We start from the raw sequence: 22516 nt of genomic DNA, 5'->3' as shown, positions 1-22516 counted from the left end.
GTCTTTGGCAAACTTAAGCAGCAAACTGAACATGAACAAATTCTTATGGTATAATCCTTGGCAGCAGTCCCATTCAATAGCATTTTACGGCCCAGCGAAACCAAAAGAGCACTTAGTAACATTTTACGAAGATGAAAATCATTCATCGACATCAGAGATCACCATGAGCACTTCATAATATTCAAAAAACAGTGTCTGTCATTTGAAAATTTACACCTACATTACAATCATGAACTGCACTAAGACTCTGGTGCATGCTACATGTCCAAAATGACAACATTCTCAAGGACAAACTAGGATAATTATATTCTTCACTTATGTAGGACACTTCTTTTCTGCGCTTTGAGATTCTTCTGTGGTCCAGCCTGCAGGCATTTCAGCGTGGATCACTTGACTGAGCAGCTTCTTCACTTATGTAGGACACTTCTTTTCTGCGCTTTGAGCTTCTTCTGTGGTCCAGCCTGCAGGCATTTCAGCGTGCATCACTTGACTGAGCACCCGCATACATAAAAGGAGTAAAAAGGTTGCCTCACTAAGATATAATCATGAGAACTAACCTTTGGTTTCTGCAGAGCTTCATAATCTATTCTATTCTTCCACGTACTCTTCTGTAGTTTGATTGGTCGATTTCCAACATATTTACCTGCTTGATATCAGCTGTATAAGTTTGGTTGTGGTACACAGACTATTTCAGAAACAAGTGGCATTTTCGTGGTTGAGCAGCCTTACCGTTCATCTCTTTTAGCGCCGCAGCAAGGTCTGATGAATTGGCGAAACTAGCAAAGCCATAGCCCTTAGTCTTACCAGTAGATTTATCTCGTATAACCTAATGCATCATGTGGTCATAATCAGCACAAGAGAGAGAACAAAAGCACTGATAAGAAGAGGTAATACTTACCCTAGCCATGTTAAACGATGGATACTTTGAAAACGCCTTGGCAAGAACATCATCATTCACTTCATTACCAAGATTGCCACAAAACAAACGGAAGTCATCTGTTATGGGAGGGAAGTGAAAATTGTAAATGTTAAGGTGCAACAATATATATCAAATGGAAAATATTCACTAGATTGGTAGTAAATAACTAAATATTATACATTTGGGTATTCATGGACATGTAACTACAAATAAATGTCAAAACAATGTAGCGTAATAAATGACACAGTGTGCTGCCAAGTCGTTAATTAAAATATGATCGGACCTCGACACAATGAATGTAAATCAGTGAAGCATCACTATTCCTAACTATTGAGTTGAATATACTGAAGGGAGGCAGCAGCACAAGATGAGGCACCCGCACCTAACACAGCAAAAGTTGTATATTTACAGAAAAACTATAGACAAATTCTGGATAATCTTCAGGAGCTAAGATGTACGAACTGATGTTTACAGTAACAGCAGTAATCTTTTTCTAGAGCCTTGTCAAATAAATGAAACAAGTAATCACATAAATCCTAGACCAGGTTCCAGAACAATGTATTGCAAGCTATGGGAACTTATTAGAATGATTTTTTTTTGTATCTTGCTCAATCAATACTAACCATGAATGAAGTGACTTATCTACTGGATTGCATGCTATCTGAAAAAAATACACATAAATTCTGGATTATGTGGCAGAGCTCAGATATATATCTTCCTTTACTCCCTCCATCCAATAATATAAGACACACTTTTAATTGCATTCGTCTTGCAATTCTCTTTTGTTTCATTTATATTAATGCAAATTTTGTGAACATATTATAATTACAAATTATAGTCAAAGTTATAAGTTGCTGACCAACGTAATTTAAGGGCGCCTTATATTTTGGAATGGAGGGAGTAGCTAGATTAGCTTTACACAAGATTACAAATTGATGGGCGCAGTAACAACAAGGAAGCTGATCTCTTTTTTCCTGGCCTTCTGAATAATCAAATAAATTTGAAGTGGTTTAAGACTATGTGCACCAAAATAAAAATAAACACAACAAGCTACACGCACACACGCATTCGCATCAAAATAGTACTCCAAATTCACATGATTGATATGTGCAATTCACATGACTGATTCAGGCTCTGGAGCACAAACAGCAATATTTGCAGAACAATTGATGTAAGCATAGAGAAAATTGCAAAATGTTTACTATATCATCAGCAAGCCCACCTAGATCCAGTGTGACAAGGATGAAATCTTTAAACTGTTGGGCTACACATCACATCCTCGTTCACCTTTAACAAAAAAAGAAAACATAACAGCTTATCTCAGAACAAAGAACAATACATAGAACATTAATCTTGCCTGTGAGACATAAGAGGTTTTGGCCGTTGTTGGCTTGATTGGTAAGATGAATAAGGTATTGCATTGCCATGTTTTGCATTCAGATAGTATATCCTATAGGTACAAATAATAGGATTGGGAACTTACTTTCAGGCCATTCAGCTAATGTTGGGTCCTCCCAACATTGCCCAGCTGCCTTCCGGGGTACTGCCTTTTTCTTTGCTTCAACTTTTTTGTCTTGGTCATTACCCGCAATAGCAGCCTTTACAGTAGCTAGGGCTTCAGGGGTGATTATCTGCGAATCTTTCTGGAAGAGTTGCTGTGCCTGCGTAGTGACATCATGATAGACGACGGATTATACTTACTGACAGTTGGAAGTGCATTTCCACTGGCCTAGGCCGCACAATTCTAAGGCTATGATATTTATAGGCTAAATGAGAAAAACCGGTAATAGCCGGCTATAGCTCTATTTAGCCCCTAATTAGGCTCTAATTTAGCCGCTAAAATCCCTCTTTTCTGAATTTCTCTTCTCTTGTACTTTTTATTTCATGTTTTCCGAATTTCGATTCAATCTGATTCAATCAAAACTTGTTAGTTGAATAGTTGAATATTTGTTTGCATTGAACAGTTGAATGAGTTGTAGCTCGAATCATGTTTGCGTCATAGTTTTCCTCTTTCTCTAGCAAGATATAACTGAATTTTCCCCTATTTTTTTAAAAAAAAAAGGCTAAATGGATTAGCCCCCTATAGTCTTTCGTAGGTTCTGAAAATATCGCGGCTAAATGAAATAGCCCGCTATTTTAAACTACGAGATATAGCCTATCCTCCGATAATTTGGTCAGGTTCCGATCACCCAGAGTTTAGTTTAGATCCTATATATCCCATAACTAAATGATCTATCGCCCTTAATTACCTCAAAAAAAAGGAATTAGGCGAAGGGGCGGTTATTACCTGGTGGATTTGGGGCACGGGGTAGACTTCGTTGTAAAGCGGCGCCGGCGCGGGGCTCGCCGTCGAGTACTGCGCGGTCTGGAGGTGGAAAGGGACGGGGAAGTAGGACGTGGCCGCCGCCACCGCACCGGTAGCAGGGTAAGTGAAGTGAGCGGAGGCGGGCGAGATGGACTGAGTGGACATCGCTCGGGAGTCGGGACTGGGGCGGACGGCGGAGAGGTCGCCGGAAACGGGAAGGGCGGATCAAGGCGGGAGGCGAGACCCTTGTGGCTGCGCGCAGTTGCGGTTGGTTTGGAAGTAGCGTCCAGGAGCTACGCTGGAGCCGAGGAGGAAGTAGCGTGCCGGGGAAAGATTGGGAAGGCTCTGGAAGCGTCCAGGAGCTACGCTGCGTTTTCGCTGGGCCTGCGTTGGCCTGGGCCGGAGAAAAACATGAGCGACGGGATCCGGAGAAGGGCAGAAAAGCCTCGGGCCTCGAACGTCCGGCGGTGCGCATGCGCTGGGCCTGCTGTCGCCACCGCCGCTCACGTCTCCGGCAGACAGGATCGACGTCGACGGAGCGAGGCGCCGATTACGCGATACGGAAGAAAAATGGTCCATGACACGTGCCGGTGCTTGCAGGCGGCCCCTCGCCGGGCGGAGGAGGCAGAGGCAGCCACGCAGGCATGCCCGTACGAGGCGCCGGAGCCCACGTGGGGCCTCGGGAAATGATCCGGCGTCCGGTGGCCTGCCTGCGCCGACAACGGAGAGGACCGCGCGCGTCCCCCACCGGCGTCCCTGTAGCCTCGTGCCCTGCGGCTGCGATGTGTGTACACGCACGCAGTCAAACGCGTCCCCAGTACGTGAGCGAGCTTGCTGGCCAGAGGAGATCGAGGCCAGAACCCACAAGACAGCGTCCGTACGTCCGCCGCGCAGAGGAGGCTCGTGCGCCGCCGGCCATCTCCAGCTGGTGCCAACGCGGGCGTTTGGCGGGGCGCTATCGCCCGTGGGCAGGCGGGAGGCGGGCGGGAGTGGGGCGGGACGCGAGCGCGGGGCGCTGGGGCTGGCGCCGGGCGGTACCGCCCGCTGCCGCCCGGCTACCGCCCGCGCTGGGGGCGACAGCGAGGCGAGAGGGCGGTGGGAGCGAGGCGGTAGCGTTGGCGCGGCGGGGCGAGAGCGGGGCGGGCGAGAGCGGGCGTTAGGCGGGCGGTAGGCGGGCTAGAGGCGGCCGAGAGCGGGCGAGAGAGGGGCGGTAGTGAGTAACGGCTAGCTGACGTGGCGCGCTCTGATTCGTCCACGTAGCTAGCCGTTGGGTAGCCGTTGCTGGTTCAAAAAACCCTATAAATACCCCCCATATGATTTCACTCACTCCACACCCATTTCATCTCCATTCATCACCTTCCCTCTCTCAAATCTTCTCCACCATGTCCGGTTGGACTCCACCAGATTGCACCACGTTCACGGATCTGATCCAAGACGGGTCACCAATAGACCTCGATGGTGTCTCTCCGACACATCGTCGCACCAATGTCGGTTCTTCGCCGCTTCCCCGAGTTTTGTACTCCTCCGGCACACCACCTCCGGGGCCATATGGCCCATACGCTCCACCTCCGGCGCCATATGGTTCATACCCTCCGCCACCGTATCCATACCCCCAACCACCTCCAACTGCTCCACCTACAGGTAGCGGGAGTGGCACCGTACCTCCGTACCCACCACCTTCGTACGGTTCATACCCTCCACCTCCGTATCCATACGCGCCATATGGTCCGTACCCCCCCACCTTCTGAAGCTCCCGCTCCAAGCTCCGAGTCCAATGCCGCGGAAACAATCGTACCACCGCGTGCAAAGAGGCTTGACTGGACTGTTGCGGAAGAGGAAAAACTGGTACTTTACTTGCCCATCACATATTTATTTCGGGGTTGGTTCTTGCTTGGATTTTTCACTAACAATATCTATTTCGGGGTAGGTTAATGCTTGGCTTTTTAACTCCAAGGACTCTGTTGCCGGCAATTGCAAGACCGGCACTAGTTTTTGGGGTCAGATAGCTACAACCTTCAACTCTACCTCGGATCCTGCCCGTCATCGGACCTCGAAGCAGCCGAAGGATCATTGGAACGCCTACAACAAGGAGGTGTCCCTGTTCAATGGATACTACATCCAAGAAGAGGGGTTACGTCGAGTGGAGCGGACGATGATATGGTCATGAAGGCGGCAATGGAGAGGTACGCGAATGACAAAAGAGTGACTCACCCGTTCAGAAAGCACCACTTGTGGCAAGCTGTTCGCAATGAAGCGAAGTGGAAAGGACAACATGGTCCTGGTAGTGGAACCGAGTCCACTTCCAAGAGAAGCCGTCTAGGACTTTCTGGTGAGTACAGCTCTAGCGAGGCGACGACGGAGGAGGAGCGTCCAACGGGTCGCGGTACGTAAGGGTAGGAGGAAGGGGAAGGACTCCTCATCAAGCAGTGAGGTAGGAAGTAAATCCTTCGCCATGAGGAACATGATGAAGGGTTTAGTGAAGGCTAAGCTATTCAAGCAATGGAACAAAATGAAAGATCGATCAACCGATGACATGACCGAAGTAGAAAAGCGCAAACATGCGAAGGCCATCAAGATGTGCGAAAAAGAGCTTGGTCTCGAAGATGAAGAGGACGAGGAGCAGCAGGTAGAAGAGGAAGAGGAAGAGGAGTAGAATTTTTATTTATTATGTAATTTTCAAAATTTATTATGCAATTTTATTAATTATTATGTAATCGGTAACATTTTTAGTTCAATAAAATAATTTTCTTGCATTATTTTGAATGTCTACAAAAAATCGAGTGAAATAACTTAATCTAAAAAGGAAATAGTGATGTGGAGGAGAGAGAAGTGAGAGGTGACACTATAGCCTGTGCACTGGCACCGTGGGGTGAGAGTGGGGAAAAAAGCTGACGTGGCGGGTGAGAGTAGGGTGGTGCATTGGCACCAGCCTTATACCCTTAGGGCATCTCCAGCGCGCGACGCAAACGGACGCTGAGCGATCGTTTTCGTTCGTCGTGACCGGAAATGCGTCTGCCACCACCTCCAGCGGGGTGACGCAAAGTGACCGGGTCGTCCGCGGAGACGCAAACCTGGCCCAAATATGCGCCTCGGATGCGTCTCTGCGAACGTCCGGAAACGTTCGCTCGCGTCTGGCGGACGTTTCGCCGGGCCCTCCTGGCAGCGACCCTGTGTCAATGTGTCTTCTCAAACGCATCAGCGACTGCGCCGCTGCGTCGCTTCGGCACTCTCGCCACGTTAATGGTGATGCCTCGGCTGCCGAGCGGCCGCCCACCTCCGCCAACCACGTTAATGGCGACGCCACGCGTCCCGCGGCCACCGCATGCCTCCGGCCTATATAAAGAGGGCGCGCGTTCTTCTTCCTCATCCACTCCTCCAAAGAAACCCTAGCCACCACAAAGCTCGACCGTAGCGCCGTCTAGGTGTTCCTGCGACGCATCCAGGCCCGCGAGGTAGTCCATGGCCAGTCCTGGTGGCCGGCGAGGCGGTCGAGGCCGCGGCCCTGGGCGCCCCCGTGGCCGGTGCAGGGGCCGCCGTGGTGGAGCAGCTACGGCCCCATGCTCGCCGTCGCCTACGCCCTCCTCGTCCTCGCAAAGGAGCGCCGCTTCGAGTTCCTCATCCGCATCGACGACGACCCACTCGGCATCAAGCGGCTCCCGGACAAGTTCGCCGAGTTCGTCGACGACGTCGAGCCGGCGCAGTTGCAGCTACGGGAGGCCAGCTGCACCTTCTGCCGCTGGACCGTGGAGGTCCTGTTCGACGGGCAGGGCAGGATGTACCTCCACACGGGGTGGGACAAGTTCGCACGTGACCTCGTGCTCGAGCCCGGCTGCCAGCTCACCTTCCTCTACGAGGGGGACGGCGAGATGATCGTCAAGGTGTTCGACGACACAACCTACCGCAGACACTACCACACCGACGAATCCGGCTCGAACACCGATAGTTAGAACTTGGAGTGTTCTTTCTTTGAAGTGAATATGGCTACGGGCCAGACGAAGCCAGTAGTCGAGGTTTCTGGATGTTTGTCTCATCGGTAGAACCAACAAGGGCACCATCTCCTCCCGCTGGATTTTCCAGTTTGGATGATTGTGTGTGCCCTCGAATGTTCTTTCTTGACAGCGAACATACGGAAATAAACACAACTGGCTTCTTTTTTTTAAAAATATATTTGTGTCGACCATGGTTCAAACTATGTGTTAGTTTGTGTAAATCATGTTCCAAACTATGTGTTAGTTTTTGTAAAATCATGTTTCAAAATGTAATATTTGAAACTATATTTAAATGGAGAAGAGGGAAAAAAAAGAAAAAAATGCGTCGCCCCGCTGGAGCAGACCCCAGACGCAAACGGACGCGCGGACAAAAACGGTCATTTTAGCGTCCGCAACGCGACGCAAACGGACGGTCGCGGACATTAAAATACGTCGCGCCGCTGGAGATGCCCTTAAACAACGTTTGGAGGACGGCAGACAAAAAATGGAGAAAAACGCGTTCCACTCGCGTTCTCTAAAGCTAAATAGCGCCTCATTTTATGCCAGACGTTCCCGGTAGAGACTCTACGTACAGAGTCTCTACCGGAGATGTCGGACACAAAAAAACAGCGTCGGGACGCATGCATGCAGCCCCTACTCCCCACATGTCATTCTTTTTTCTCACACTCTCTCTCACCTAATTTTCCCACATGAGATGGTCCCCTCTATTAAAATGCATGCATCTAGACGCTGTTTGAGGGACGTGGCTGGGAAGGGTCTCTTTTTTAAATAGATTTTTAGTCTTTTTTTGTCCGGCGCGGTCCCAAACGTGCCCCAAATCATTTGTGTCGGACGTTTTTTAAGGGACGCGACTGGAGATGCTCTTAGATCGGCTCGTGGACAGAATGAGTCTCGCGGTCCGGCTGGACTTATCAATACGCATTGGCGCGATCCATTTGGTACACTGGCTAGTTGGTTCGCGTATAGGAGATAAACTAGTAAAATTGACGGTGCGTTGCTACGTGTTGATTTGTGCTCATGTTCTCATTGCTCCTCTCCATCCTTTAAAATGATACATCAGAAGGTTCTACCTCTTGTTAGTGTGACCTTTGTGTTGATGGCATCGAGAAGTTTGTCCATCTCGACGTCGAATAGGAGCACTTGGACCTTAGACTTTTACAAAGTGGGACACTTCGTCTAAGATGAGCTCAGTCATCATGGGTTCGTCCACACCATCATCTAACCATGTATCGAGTTTTCCTTATGTGTTGATCTTTCTGTGGCTCTTGATTTGAGAAAGTGCTTATGATCCCTTCTCTAAAAAATCAGTGATGTAACCGCATTGTTGCCTCATTGCGGCGAACTGTTCCTAAGGAAAGTCCCGGGTCGCCGCATTGTTGCCTGATGGCGGTGAACTCTTTCACCATTTTACCTTCTCTAAAAAATAAGTGATGTGACGTGCTTGATTTTTTACCTACCATGTTTAGCTGGGTTAATTTTCCACCAATTTTTTAGTATTCTCACTACACTGATCTTCCTTTTGTTTTTTCTTCAAACCAAATAACTTTAAATTAGGGAGTTATGTTTTCCATATGCTCATCTTCGATATATTTTTAAGAAAAATCAAACAAAAATTCACGTGTACATCTTAATGTGCTACGTGCACACAAAGTCTTTCCATTAAAAAACAAATTATCCACATGGCTGTGTAAAAACACAAAATTACTAAAAATAAATCTTTTTGTGAGATATGTTTTGTTTTTTTCATCGACTAGGAAAAATATCGATTTTTACGAAACTGTACAAACATACGTAGATTATCGAGATGTACATCCAATCTTTTTGTTGAATTCTTTTAACAATTAAAAATATGTTTTTTGGACGAAGGACTCATGTGCACGGAGGAATCGAATTGAATTTCAGTTAAATTTGACTTTACAAAATTTTGGTCAATTATTTTAAATTGGAGAAGATATTAACAAAATTAAAAGCACAACACGACGGTTAGTTGTGAACAAATAAGAATCACATGAGATAAAAATAAGTGCACACAGTGGAGTATCGTGCCTACTCTCCAGATCTCAACTCCCAAATCGTTAGGCTCAGGAAGAAAAGGGCTTATACCTCGTGTGCGACGTCTTTCCTCGCTAATGAAAAGAAAACGACGTTGTTCTAGCTCCCATGCGATGCTCATGACGACACAAATAGCTAGCATGCAACACTTCTCTTAAGCAGCAGTAGACAACTTATCAACTCAAATCACATGGGCTGAGCGGGACCCACAACTTATCCACATCAGCATAGGACACCTCCGAGTGCGGGACCTACCTCTTGTCCACCTCACCGCGGGACCCACAGCTTATCCACCTTAATGCATGGGACCCACAACTCTTAGCTGGTACAAAACAGAGCCGCCTCGCCCCGCGCCGGAGCAATCCCCGACCGTTGCATCCTCCTCTTCATCCCCTCTTCCCCCCTTCTTCTCCGACGACGGCGCGCGCGCGGCAACGCCGACAGACGATGTCGAGATCCTCTTCCGCCTCCCAGCTCAAATGGCCACGCTACGGTCCAGTGTCGTTGGGCAGCTGCCCTGATTGCCCACGGACGGCGCCCCTCAAGAGGCTGGTCACCATGAGCAACAAGAATGGCAACGCCGGGCGTGAGTATGTCAAATGCGAGAGCAAAGCAGAGCCAGGGAAGGTGAGATATGAGTTTCCCCTCTGCCAATTTAGTTTGATTTTCCTCAATTTTACGTTTTCATCCGATTTGGAAATTAGTGTTAATTTTTTTGTTTTTTCAGGATCTGGTGAAATGCACGCATTTTAGTGGATTGATGAGTACAACAGCATGATTAAGATGGAGGGCGCAATCCTGGGGTTCAATTTGCCGTCGGCAGTGGAGCCATTGGGATCTGCTGCTACAGTGGGGAAATAGGAAGGGGTTGAGGAAGAGATGGCGGTGAAGGAGTTGAAGAAGATCAACAAGCAGCTAGTGAAACTTGTCAATTTGAAAAAGCAGGATAATTTGATGGCCCGGGCTATTTTATTTTTGTGTAATTTCTCTCAGCTTTGTTTATCTCTTGATCATTAACCGTTAGACATGCTTTGTAATCAGTAATGAGATTGATCTTATGATTGTAATCAGTGTTCAATCAAATGTAACAACAGTTTGGTAAAACTACCATGTTGTTAGGTCGCTCGTGCAGAGTTTGCAAAGTTCAGTTAAATGAAAAAAAACCCGACGAAGGTTCTAGGAAAGGCCAGGCCCAATAGTGCGTTTCCAGGCCCAATACGGTCGCTTCTTATAAGTGTTTGTAATAGTGGTTCAAATTTGAATTTGAATATGAATTTGTAATATTACTGAGCATTTTTATAAGTGTTTTTAGTGGAAGGTAGTACTCCCTCAGTTCCTTGATGTATAGTTTTTCCGAAAAAAGCTCCAAAATATAAGGTGTACTGCGTAGAACCACTCAATTGGACTTAGCTCATGCAAACTTCTTTATTTAGGGGTAATCTTGCCCACAACTTGTGTAAGTTGCCCTCAGTGTGCGTTTCTTAATTTCCGTACCAAGAACTATACACCCTATATTTAGGAACGGAGAGAGTAGTACTGCGCATGTGAATTTGTCATAAAACAAGGAAACAGATAAAATACATTAAAATAGATTAAAAACATCAAAAAAACTAATAATAGTAGCATTACGATATATAGTGTCGTGTCACGACACGAACACGTACATAGTAGGCTTGTTACACATGGATAAAACACATAAAAAATATAAAAATAGTAAGGGGCTGGCCCCACCTCTAACCCTAGCTAGCCATGGCGTCGATCTGGCGGCCATCCTCGCCGCTGGGAGGCTGGCCTACTGCCCGCCCGCCTTTGGCCGCCACCCCGCTGCGATCCGGTCCTCCCTCCTCGCCGCTATCTCGGCGTTGCTGATCGCGATATAACACTCCTCCCGGAAGCGTGCCTCCCGGCGAGACTCCGCCTCGGTGCGCCACTTCTTCGTCGCGTCCCGCCGCTCCTCACGAGCTTCTTCGCGAGCCTCCCAGCGTTCCTGCTCCTCCCAGAACTTGTCGGGGGGGGGGGGGGGATGAAGACGCCGTTTGGCTCGGGGTTGTGGACGAAGACATCGGCTTCCTCCTCCTTGGGGGAGTCGGAGTCGGAGCGGTTGGTGGTTCATCGCCCACCTCCACCCCGCCCGCCTCGCCCGCGTCAGGCTTGCTTCTTCGGCGACGACGGCTCATACCAATGCTTCTTTTCAGGGTGGTTGTCCTCGTCGCTCACCTCGTCGGAGGAGCTGCTGAAGGGGGTGGTACGACATGGTGGCTAGGCTTGGCTTTTGGAAGATGAAGAAGAAGGGGAAGTTAAGGCGCGCTATTTATTTACCCGGGGCGAGGAAGTTGAGGCGTAGTGGTTTAATGGGGTGAGTTGAAGCCGGTTGATGAAGCTACGTGGGAAAGCGTACTGATGCGTGCAGTTGACACACGTCCGTTGGGAACCCCAAGAGGAAGATGTGATGCAGACAGTAGCAAGTTTTCCCTCAGAAAGAAACCAAGGTTTATCGAACCAGGAGGAGCCAAGAAGCACGTTGAAGGTTGATGGCGGCGGGATGTAGTGCGGCGCAACACCAGGGATTCCGGCGCCAACGTGGAACCTGCACAACACAACCAAAGTACTTTGCCCCAACAAAACAGTGAGGTTGTTGATGCGTGTAGTTGACACGTCCGTTGGGAACCCCAAGAGGAAGGTGTGATGCGCACAGCGGCAAGTTTCCCTCAGTAAGAAACCAAGGTTTAATCGAACCAGTAGGAGTCAAGAAGCACGTTGAAGGTTGATGGCGGCGGGATGTAGTGCGGCGCAACACCGGAGATTCCGGCGCCAACATGGAACCTGCACAACACAACCAAAGTACTTTGCCCCAACGAAACAGATGAGGTTGTCAATCTCACCGGCTTGCCGTAACAAAGGATTAACCGTATTAAGTGGAAGATGATTGTTTGCAGAAAACGAGTAAAACAAGTATTGCGATGAGATTGTATGCGATGTAAAGAATAGGACCGGGGTCCACGAGTTCACTAGAGGTGTCTCTCCCATAAGATAAAAGCATGTTGGGTGAACAAATTACAGTCGGGCAATTGACAAATAGAGAGGGCATAACAATGCACATACATGACATGATAAATATAGTGAGATTTAATTGGGCATTACGACAAAGTACATAGACCGCTATCCAGCATGCATCTATGCCTAAAAAGTCCACCTTCGGGTTATCGTCCGAACCCCTTCCGGTATTAAGTTGCAAAACAACGAGACAATTGCATTAAGTATGGTGCGTAATGTAATCAATAACTACATCCTTAGACATAGCATCAATGTTTTATCCCTAGTGGCAACAACACATCCACAACCTTAGAACTTTCTCGTCACCGTCCCGGATTCAATGGAGGCATGAACCCACTATCGAGCATAAATACTCCCTCTTGGAGTTAAGAGCAAAAACTTGGCCAGAGCCTCTACTAATAACGGAGAGCATGCAAGATCATAAACAACACATAGGTAATAACTTGATAATTAACATAACATAGTATTCTCTATCCATCGGATCCCGACAAACACAACATATAGTATTACGAGATAGATGATCTTGATCATGTTAGGCAGCTCACAAGATCCAACAATGAAGCACAATGAGGAGAAGACAACCATCTAGCTACTGCTATGGACCCATAGTTCAGGGGTGAACTACTCACTCATCACTCCGGAGGCGACCATGGCGGTGAAGAGTCCTCCGGGAGATGAATACCCTCTCCGGCGAGGGTGCCGGAGGAGATCTCCGAGAATCCCCCGAGATGGGATTGGCGGCGGCGGCGTCTCGGTAAGGTTTTCCGTATCGTGGCTCTCGGTATCGGGGGTTTCGCGACGGAGGCTATTTGTAGGCGGAAGGGCAGGTAAAGAGGCGGCACGAGGGGCCCACACCATAGGTCGGCGCGGCCGGGGCCCGGGCCGCGCCGCCCTGGTGTGTCGCCACCTCGTGGCCCCACTTCGACTCTCCTTCGGTCTTCTGGAAGCTTCGTGGCAAAATAGGACCCTGGGCATTGATTTCGTCCAATTCCGAGAATATTTCTTTACTAGGATTTCTGAAACCAAAAACAGCAGAAAACAGCAACTGGTTCTTCGGCATCTCGTTAATAGGTTAGTTCCAGAAAATGCACGAATATGACATAAAGTGTGCATAAAACATGTAGATATCATCAATAATGTGGCATGGAACATAAGAAATTATCGATACGTCGGAGACGTATCGCTTGTCAATCTCACCGGCTTGCTCGTAACAAAGGATTAACCGTATTGTGTGGAAGATGATTGTTTGCGGAAAACGATAAAACAAGTATTGCAGTAGATTGTATGCGATGTAAAGAATAGGACCGGGGTCCACAGTTCACTAGAGGTGTCTCTCCCATAAGATAAAAGCATGTTGGGTGAACAAATTACAGTCGGGCAATTGACAAATAGAGAGGGCATAACAATGCACATACATGATATGATAAATATAGTGAGATTTAATTGGGCATTACGACAAAGTACATAGACCGCTATCCAAGCATGCATCTATGCCTAAAAAGTCCACCTTCGGGTTATCATCCGAACCCCTTCCGAGTATTAAGTTGCAAAACAACGGACAATTGCATTAAGTATGGTGCGTAATGTAATCAATAACTACATCCTTAGACATAGCATCAATGTTTTATCCCTAGTGGCAACAGACATCCACAACCTTAGAACTTTCGTCACATCGTCCCAGATTTAATGGAGGCATGAACCCACTATTGAGCATAAATACTCCCTCTTAGAGTTAAGAGCAAAAACTTGGCCGAGCCTCTACTAATAACGGAGAGCATGCAAGATCATAAACAACACATAGGTAATAACTTGATAATTAACATAACATAGTATTCTCTATCCATCGGATCCCGACAAACACAACATATAGTATTACGGATAGATGATCTTGATCATGTTAGGCAGCTCACAAGATCCAACAATGAAGCACAATGAGGAGAAGACAACCATCTAGCTACTGCTATGGACCCATAGTCCAGGGGTGAACTACTCACTCATCACTCCGGAGGCGACCATGGCGGTGAAGAGTCCTCCGGGAGATGATTCCCCTCTCCGGCAGGGTGCCGGAGGAGATCTCCAGAATCCCCCGAGATGGGATTGGCGGCGGCGGCGTCACAGTAAGGTTTTCCGTATCGTGGCTCTCGGTACTGGGGGTTTCGCGACGAAGGCTATTTGTAGGCGGAAGGGCAGGTAAAGGGGCGTCACGAGGGGCCCGGACGACAGGCCGGCGCGGCCGGGGCCTAGGCCGCGCCGCCTCGGTGTCCGGCCACCTCGTGGCCCCACTTCGACTCTCCTTCGGTCTTCCGGAAGCTTCGTGGCAAAATAGGACCCCGGGCGTTGATTTCGTCCAATTCCGAGAATATTTCTTTACTAGGATTTACGAAACCAAAAACAGCGAGAAAACGAGCAAGCGGCTCTTCGGCATCTTGTTAATAGGTTAGTGCCGGAAAATGCATAAATACGACATATAATGTGTATAAAACATGTAGATATCATCAATAATGTGGCATGGAACATAAGAAATTATCGATACGTCGGAGACGTATCAGCATCCCCAAGCTTAGTTCCGGCTCGTCCCGAGCAGGTAAACGATAACAAAGATAATTTCCGGAGTGACATGCCATCATAACCTTGATCATACTATTGTAAGCATATGTAATGAATGCAGCGATCAAAACAATGGTAATGACATGAGTAAACAAATGAATCATAAAGCAAAGACTTTTCATGATTAGCACTTCAAGACAAGCATCAATAAGTCTTGCATAAGAGTTAACTCATAAAGCAATAAATCAAAGTAAAGGTATTGAAGCAACACAAAGGAAGATTAAGTTTCAGCGGTTGCTTTCAACTTATAACATGTATATCTCATGGATAATTGTCAACATAGAGTAATATAACAAGTGCAATATGCAAGTATGTAGGAATCAATGCATAGTTCACACAAGTGTTTGCTTCTTGAGGTGGAGAGAGATAGGTGAACTGACTCAACATAAAAGTAAAAGAAAGGTCCTTCAAAGAGGAAAGCATCGATTGCTATATTTGCGCTAGAGCTTTTATTTTGAAAACATGAAACAATTTTGTCAACGGTAGTAATAAAGCATATGAGTTATGTAAATTATATCTTACAAGTTGCAAGCCTCATGCATAGTATACTAATAGTGCCCGCACCTTGTCCTAATTAGCTTGGACTACCGGATCATCGCAATACACATGTTTTAACCAAGTGTCACAATGGGGTACCTCCATGCCGCATGTACAAAGGTCTAAGGAGAAAGCTCGCATTTTGGATTTCTCGCTTTTGATTATTCTAAACTTAGACATCCATACCGGGACAACATGGACAACAGATAATGGACTCCTCTTTAATGCATAAGCATGTGGCAACAATTAGTGTTCTCATATGAGATTGAGGATATATGTCCAAAACTGAAACTTCCACCATGATTCATGGCTTTAGTTAGCGGCCCAATGTTCTTCTCTAACAATATGTATGCTCCAACCATTAAGGTGGTAGATCTCTCTTACTTCGGACAAGACGGACATGCATAGCAACTCACATGATATTCAACAAAGAATAGTTGATGGCGTCCCCGAAACATGGTTATCGCACAACAAGCAACTTAATAAGAGATAAAGTGCATAAGTACATATTCAATACCACAATAGTTTTTAAGCTATTTGTCCCATGAGCTATATATTGCAAAGGTGAATGATGGAAATTTTAAAGGTAGCACTCAAGCAATTTACTTTGGAATGGCGGAAAAATACCATGTAGTAGGTAGGTATGGTGGACACAAATGGCATAGTGGTTGGCTCAAGGATTTGGATGCATGAGAAGTATTCCCTCTCGATACAAGGTTTAGGCTAGCAAGGTTATTTGAAACAAACACAAGGATGAACGGTGCAGCAAAACTCACATAAAAGACATATTGTAAACATTATAAGACTCTACACCGTCTTCCTTGTTGTTCAAAACTCAATACTAGAAATTATCTAGACTTTAGAGAGACCAAATATGCAAACCAAATTAGCAAGCTCTAAGTGTTTCTTCATTAATGGGTGAAAAATATATGATGCAAGAGCTTAAACATGAGCACAACAATTGCCAAGTATCAAATTATTCAAGACATTTTAGAATTACTACATGTAGCATTTCCCGATTCCAACCATATAACAATTTAACGAAGAAGATTCAACCTTCGCCATGAATACTATGAGTAAAGCCTAAGGACATACTTGTCCATATGCAACAGCGGAGCGTGTCTCTCTCCCACACAATGAATGCTAGGATCCATTTTATTCAAACAAAACAAAAAAACAAAAACAAACCGACGCTCCAAGCAAAGCACATAAGATGTGACGGAATAAAAATATAGTTTCGGGGAGGAACCTGATAATGTTGTCGATGAAGAAGGGGATGCCTTGGGCATCCCCAAGCTTAGACGCTTGAGTCTTCTTAAAATATGCAGGGGTGAACCACCGGGGCATCCCCAAGCTTAGAGCTTTCACTCTCCTTGATCATATTGCATCATACTCCTCTCTTGATCCTTGAAAACTTCCTCCACACCAAACTCGAAACAACTCATTAGAGGGTTAGTGTACAATAAAAATTAACATGTTCAGAGGTGACACAATCATTCTTAACACTTCGGACATTGCATAAAGCTACTTGGACATTAATGGATCAAAGAAATTCATCCAACATAGCAAAAGAGGCAATGCGAAATAAAAGGCAGAATCTGTCAAAACAGAACAGTCCAGTAAAGATGGATTTTATCGAGGCACTAGACTTGCTCAAATGAAAATTCCCAAATTGAATGAAAGTTGCGTACATATCTGAGGATCACGCACGTAAATTGGCTTAATTTTCTGAGCTACCTACAGGGAGGCAGGTCGAAATTCGTGACAGACAAAGAAATCTGAAACTGCGCAGTAATCCAAATCTAGTATGAACTTTACTATCAAAGACTTTACTTGGCACAACAAAACACAAAACTAAGATAAGGAGAGGTTGCTACAGTAGTAAAAAACTTCCAAGACTCAAATATAAAACAAAAATACTGTAGTAAAAACATGGGTTGTCTCCCATAAGCGCTTTTCTTTAACGCCTTTCAGCTAGGCGCAGAAAGTGTAAATCAAGTATTATCGAGAGATGAAGCATCGATATTACCTTGGGCTTTACCCTTACCTTTCTTGTTCTTTTTCTTACTCTTTGGCTTAGGGAATATATGACTACCCCCGGGTGTAGAGGTGAATTTTAGGGTGCCTTCTCTCATGTCTATGACTCGCTCCCAATAGTTTCAGCGAGGATCTTCCGAGTGTGATTTGTCCTGTTCCTGCGCATTCAATGACAAGATAATCAATGGATATTGTTCTCCCAAGAATGGTTGTATGCACACCCGCAGCTATTCCTTTAGGAATTATAACGGAGTTATCAATAAGAGTTATTCCTTCTCCCCCTTCAGCAATTCCCCAAAGTTTCAAAGATTCATGAATTCTCTTGGGCATTAGGCAAAATTCAGACATAATATCACAATTAGCATGAAGAGTTTGGTCACCGATAGCAATTTTAATAGTAGGATCCCATAATGAAGGTTCGAGTTCACTAAAACTTGATCAAGACGGTTACGAATATATCCATAATTTTCATTTAAGCGAGATGCACTTGTCTCAAGAGTGTTTAATCTATTATAAATGCTAATAAGGGCTGAATCAAAGTTATTAGCTGAATCATGTGATGCAACCAACTTCTTTATGGCATTAAAAGCTTGATCCCCATTGCAATGAAGGAAATCTCCTCCCACTAGAGCATCCAAGGCATATCTATAGCGAATCATAAGACCAAAATAAAAATTACTAAGGAGCAAACTTAGAGTCATTTGAGGTTCAACTTTACGATAAGAAGTAAAAATCCTGGACCAAGCATCTTTAAAACTTTCCTCATCCCCTTGTTTAAAAGTAAAAACTAATTCCTCAGGTGAAGAAGTAACAGGTACATAGCTAGACATGATAACAAAAGTAAACTAAATGCAAGTAACTAATTTTTTTTTGTTTTTGATATAGAGTGCAAGACAGTAAATAAAGTAAAGCTAGCAAATAATTTTTTTGTGTTTTGATATAATGCAGCAAACAAAGTAGTAAATAAAATAAAGCAAGACAAAAACAAAGTAAAGAGATTGGGAAGTGGAGACTCCCCTTGCAGGCGTGTCTTGATCTCCCCGGCAACGGCGCCGGAAAATAGTCTTGATGCGTGCGGTTGACACACGTCCGTTGGGAACCCCAAGAGGAAAGTGTGATGCGGACGATAGCAAGTTTTCCCTCGGAAAGAAACCAAGGTTTATCGAACCGGGAGGAGCCAAGAAGCACGTTGAAGGTTGATGGCGGCGGAGTGTAGTGCGGCGCAACACCAGGGATTCCGGCGCCAACGTGGAACCTGCACAACACAACCAAAGTACTTTGCCCCAACGAAACAGTGAGGTTGTCAATCTCATCGGCTTGCTGTAACAAAGGATTAACCGTATTGTGTGGAAGATGATTGTTTGCGAGAAAACAGTAAAACAAGTATTGCAGTAGATTGTATGCGATGTAAAGAATAGGACCGGGGTCCACAGTTCACTAGAGGTGTCTCTCCCATAAGATAAAAGCATGTTGGGTGAACAAATTACGGTCGGGCAATTGACAAATAGAGAGGGCATAACAATGCACATACATGATATGATAAATATAGTGAGATTTAATTGGGCATTACGACAAAGTACATAGACCGCTATCCAGCATGCATCTATGCCTAAAAAGTCCACCTTCGGGTTATCATCCGAACCCCTTCCAGTATTAAGTTGCAAAACAACGGACAATTGCATTAAGTATGGTGCGTAATGTAATCAATAACTACATCCTTAGACATAGCATCAATGTTTTATCCCTAGTGGCAACAACACATCCACAACCTTAGAACTTTCTGTCACTGTCCCAGATTTAATGGAGGCATGAACCCACTATTGAGAATAAATACTCCCTCTTGGAGTTAAGAGCAAAAACTTGGCCAGAGCCTCTACTAATAACGGAGAGCATGCAAGATCATAAACAACACATAGGTAAACTTGATAATTAACATAACATAGTATTCTCTATCCATCGGATCCCGACAAACACAACATATAGTATTACGGATAGATGATCTTGATCATGTTAGGCAGCTCACAAGATCCAACAATGAAGCACAATGAGGAGAAGACAACCATCTAACTACTGCTATGGACCCATAGTCCAGGGGTGAACTACTCACTCATCACTCCGGAGGCGACCATGGCGGTGAAGAGTCCTCCGGGAGATGATTCCCCTCTCCGGCAGGGTGCCGAAGGAGATCTCCAGAATCCCCCGAGATGGGATTGGCGGCGGCGGCGTCACAGTAAGGTTTTTCGTATCGTGGCTCTCGGTACTGGGGGTTTCGCGATGAAGGATATTTGTAGGCGGAAGGGCAGGTAAAGGGGCGTCACGAGGGGCCCAGACGACAGGCCGGCGCGGCCAGGGCCTGGGCCGCGCCGCCACGGTGTCCGGCCACCTCGTGGCCCCACTTCGACTCTCCTTCGGTCTTCCGGAAGCTTCGTGGCAAAATAGGACCCCGGGCGTTGATTTCGTCCAATTCCGAGAATATTTCTTTACTAGGATTTCTGAAACCAAAAACAGCGAGAAAACGAAGAATCGGCTCTTCGGCATCTTGTTAATAGGTTAGTGCCGGAAAATGCATAAATACGGCATATAATGTGTATAAAACATGTAGATATCATCAATAATGTGGCATGGAACATAAGAAATTATCGATACGTCGGAGACTTATCACGTACGTAGGAAGTAAATGGTAACGTGTGCTAGGCGATGGCAGCCGCGTGCTCTGCGCTGCGCTACGCGCGATCAGCGCGGTCAATGGTTTGACTGAAATAGCTCCGATGCGACGTCCCCTGCATGCATGCGTGCATTGCATGGCTGGCCTGCCCTCCTCTGCGTCGACACGATGCGCTCCTCTGCGTCGACACGACGGACCGACGAGTGTTTCCATTCCATGGTATTAATTGGACGTGCATCTTCGCTCTTAACTTGACGCCACATCAGTCCGTAGATTTAGAATTAGTCGCTAGTCCGCTCCTAAGCGAAGGTAAAAAGAAACTAAAAGGGGAGAAAATTACGGTGCAATTAAGTGCATGAAAAATGGTTGATAAGATATCACCATTGTACGTGGGTTTAGGGTGTAGGTTTAGGGTTTAGGGTTTAGGTTTAGGGTTTAGGCTTAGGGTTAGGCTTAGGGTTTAGGTTTAGGGTTTAGGTTTAGGGTTTAGGCTTAGGGTTTAGGTTTAGGGTTTAGGCTTAGGGTTTAGGCTTAGGGTTTATCCTACGTGGCAGTGCTAAGATATCACCATTGTACGTGCCCTAAGTTGGTTTAGGGCTTAGGGTTTAGGGTTTGGGTTTAGGGCTTAGGGCTTAGGGTTTAGGGTTTGGGTTTAGGCTTAGGGCTTAGGGTTTAGGTTTAGGCTTAGGGTTTATCCTACGTGGTAGTGCTAAGATATCACCATTGTACATGCCCTAAGTGGCATCGCCAAAATATAACCATTGTTGCTAACACTAGTAACATATGGGTCTTCTATAACGATTTTAGTTCGTCAGCGAAAGGGCAAAATCCGTCATGGAGTCCTCATCCTTACGGTTTGCAGGACCGTGGTGGACGTCGCGTCACAGATGGCCCGGATGACGGTTAAGGAGGCGCGTCACAGATCCATGACGGCAGTGCCCAAGCCCGAAGCCCACCCGGCCCAGCCCGTCATGACGGACATATCCGTCATAGCACTGGTCCCCTCTGCCAGCGACCGTTGTGTCAGGCTGTCAGGTCAATGATTAACATGTCAGTCCGGTCGGGTGACTGTCGTTTTTGTCGTCTCGCGAGGAGACCATCACCCAGCTTCCTGCGTGTGGACTAATAAAATGCAGACACGTGGCCCACTGAAAGAGCAGCCACGTGGACCAATAAAACATTTCATAGCTGCAACCTGCACCAGACGAGATGTTCATCCGGCTTTTGACACGTGCACGTACGTGGATGTATCGCAATGCGACACGTGTCGCATGGTCAGGTGCCACATAGCACACCACAAATGGGCCATCTACGGCCGATCGATCCAACTTGGATATGATTTCCAAGGCCCATGTTACGACCTTAACTGCTACAAGTTAAGCCAACCCATAAAAGGCGGCCCATGATGTTGTCAGTTTCTGTTGGGCCGTCTACAGGCCGCCAAGGAAGGCCTATCGTTATTCTTGGCTATGATTTCCAAGGCCCATGTGACGGCCTTACTGCCACAGGTTACGCCAGCCCATAACGGCCAGCCCATGATGTTGTCAGTCGTTATTGGGCTATCTACAGGCCGCCAAGAATGGCTATCTTTATTCTTCTTGTTGGGCCCACTGTAACATCATGCGTCCACTTACAATTTGTCCCAATCAAGGATTCGATGGTTTACGGGCCCAATTTTGGGCTTGTAAAGGCTAAACATATAGCGCCTGTTAAGGCCCAGATAAAAAGTACTGGGCTAAATTTGTTTCAATGCATCCGACAACGACCCAGTGGGCTTTACTTCACACCACTACGGCTACTGGTCAAAACGAAAATTACAAACGACATAACACATGACATAATTACAGGTATAATTACGGGCAAATACTTTAATCATAAAGCACCATTGGCTCTGTCTAAAACTACCTATTGTGGTGGACCATGCCAGTGCCAGTCCGCAAATAGAAATAAGAGTTATCTGGCACCAGCGAAAATATAACAGTTCAATTCATGACCATGGCACCACCAGATCAACACGTTTCTAAGTTCAAATCTCTAGCTTTGCTGCTGTATAATTTTAGTCAACGTATCAATTGTTCCTTCCATGTGTGCCCGCTTTTTTCTGCTTCTTGTACCTGGCTGGTCAACTCAACCATTTGATCATGTTGGTTCTTAACAACATCTTGTAGGTTTGCACTACCCCTCTTCTCTCTCTCCAGTTCTGCAGCCAGATTCCTTATTTTCGATCCAGAAGGAATAATAAGTCCCACATTCCGAAGAAAGCCAGTTTTGTTGTATTTTTTGAGAGGACCTCAGATAAAACCTGGATCTCAGTCTTGCGTCCTCCATCTGCTGTAGGTATAGTTAGCTGC

At 46.2% G+C, this 22516-nt stretch overlaps 1 protein-coding gene across 1 annotated transcript; it reads right to left on the bottom strand.

Moving 5' to 3' along the window:
- Positions 1-257: 257 nt before the first annotated feature.
- Positions 258-3403, bottom strand: LOC124687667 (RNA-binding protein 42-like). Its single transcript, XM_047221428.1, has 6 exons — positions 3207-3403; positions 2403-2580; positions 899-996; positions 730-826; positions 558-643; positions 258-461 (listed from the first exon to the last, which is right to left on the bottom strand). Exons 1-6 carry the CDS (start codon positions 3387-3389, stop codon positions 408-410), a joined length of 696 nt encoding a protein of 231 aa, XP_047077384.1. The 5' UTR covers positions 3390-3403; the 3' UTR covers positions 258-407.
- Positions 3404-22516: the final 19113 nt, after the last annotated feature.

Source organism: Lolium rigidum, chromosome 2, assembly GCF_022539505.1.
Source record: "Lolium rigidum isolate FL_2022 chromosome 2, APGP_CSIRO_Lrig_0.1, whole genome shotgun sequence".
Taxonomy (NCBI): Eukaryota; Viridiplantae; Streptophyta; class Magnoliopsida; order Poales; family Poaceae; genus Lolium; species Lolium rigidum.
This window is presented reverse-complemented; position numbering and strand designations above follow the sequence as displayed.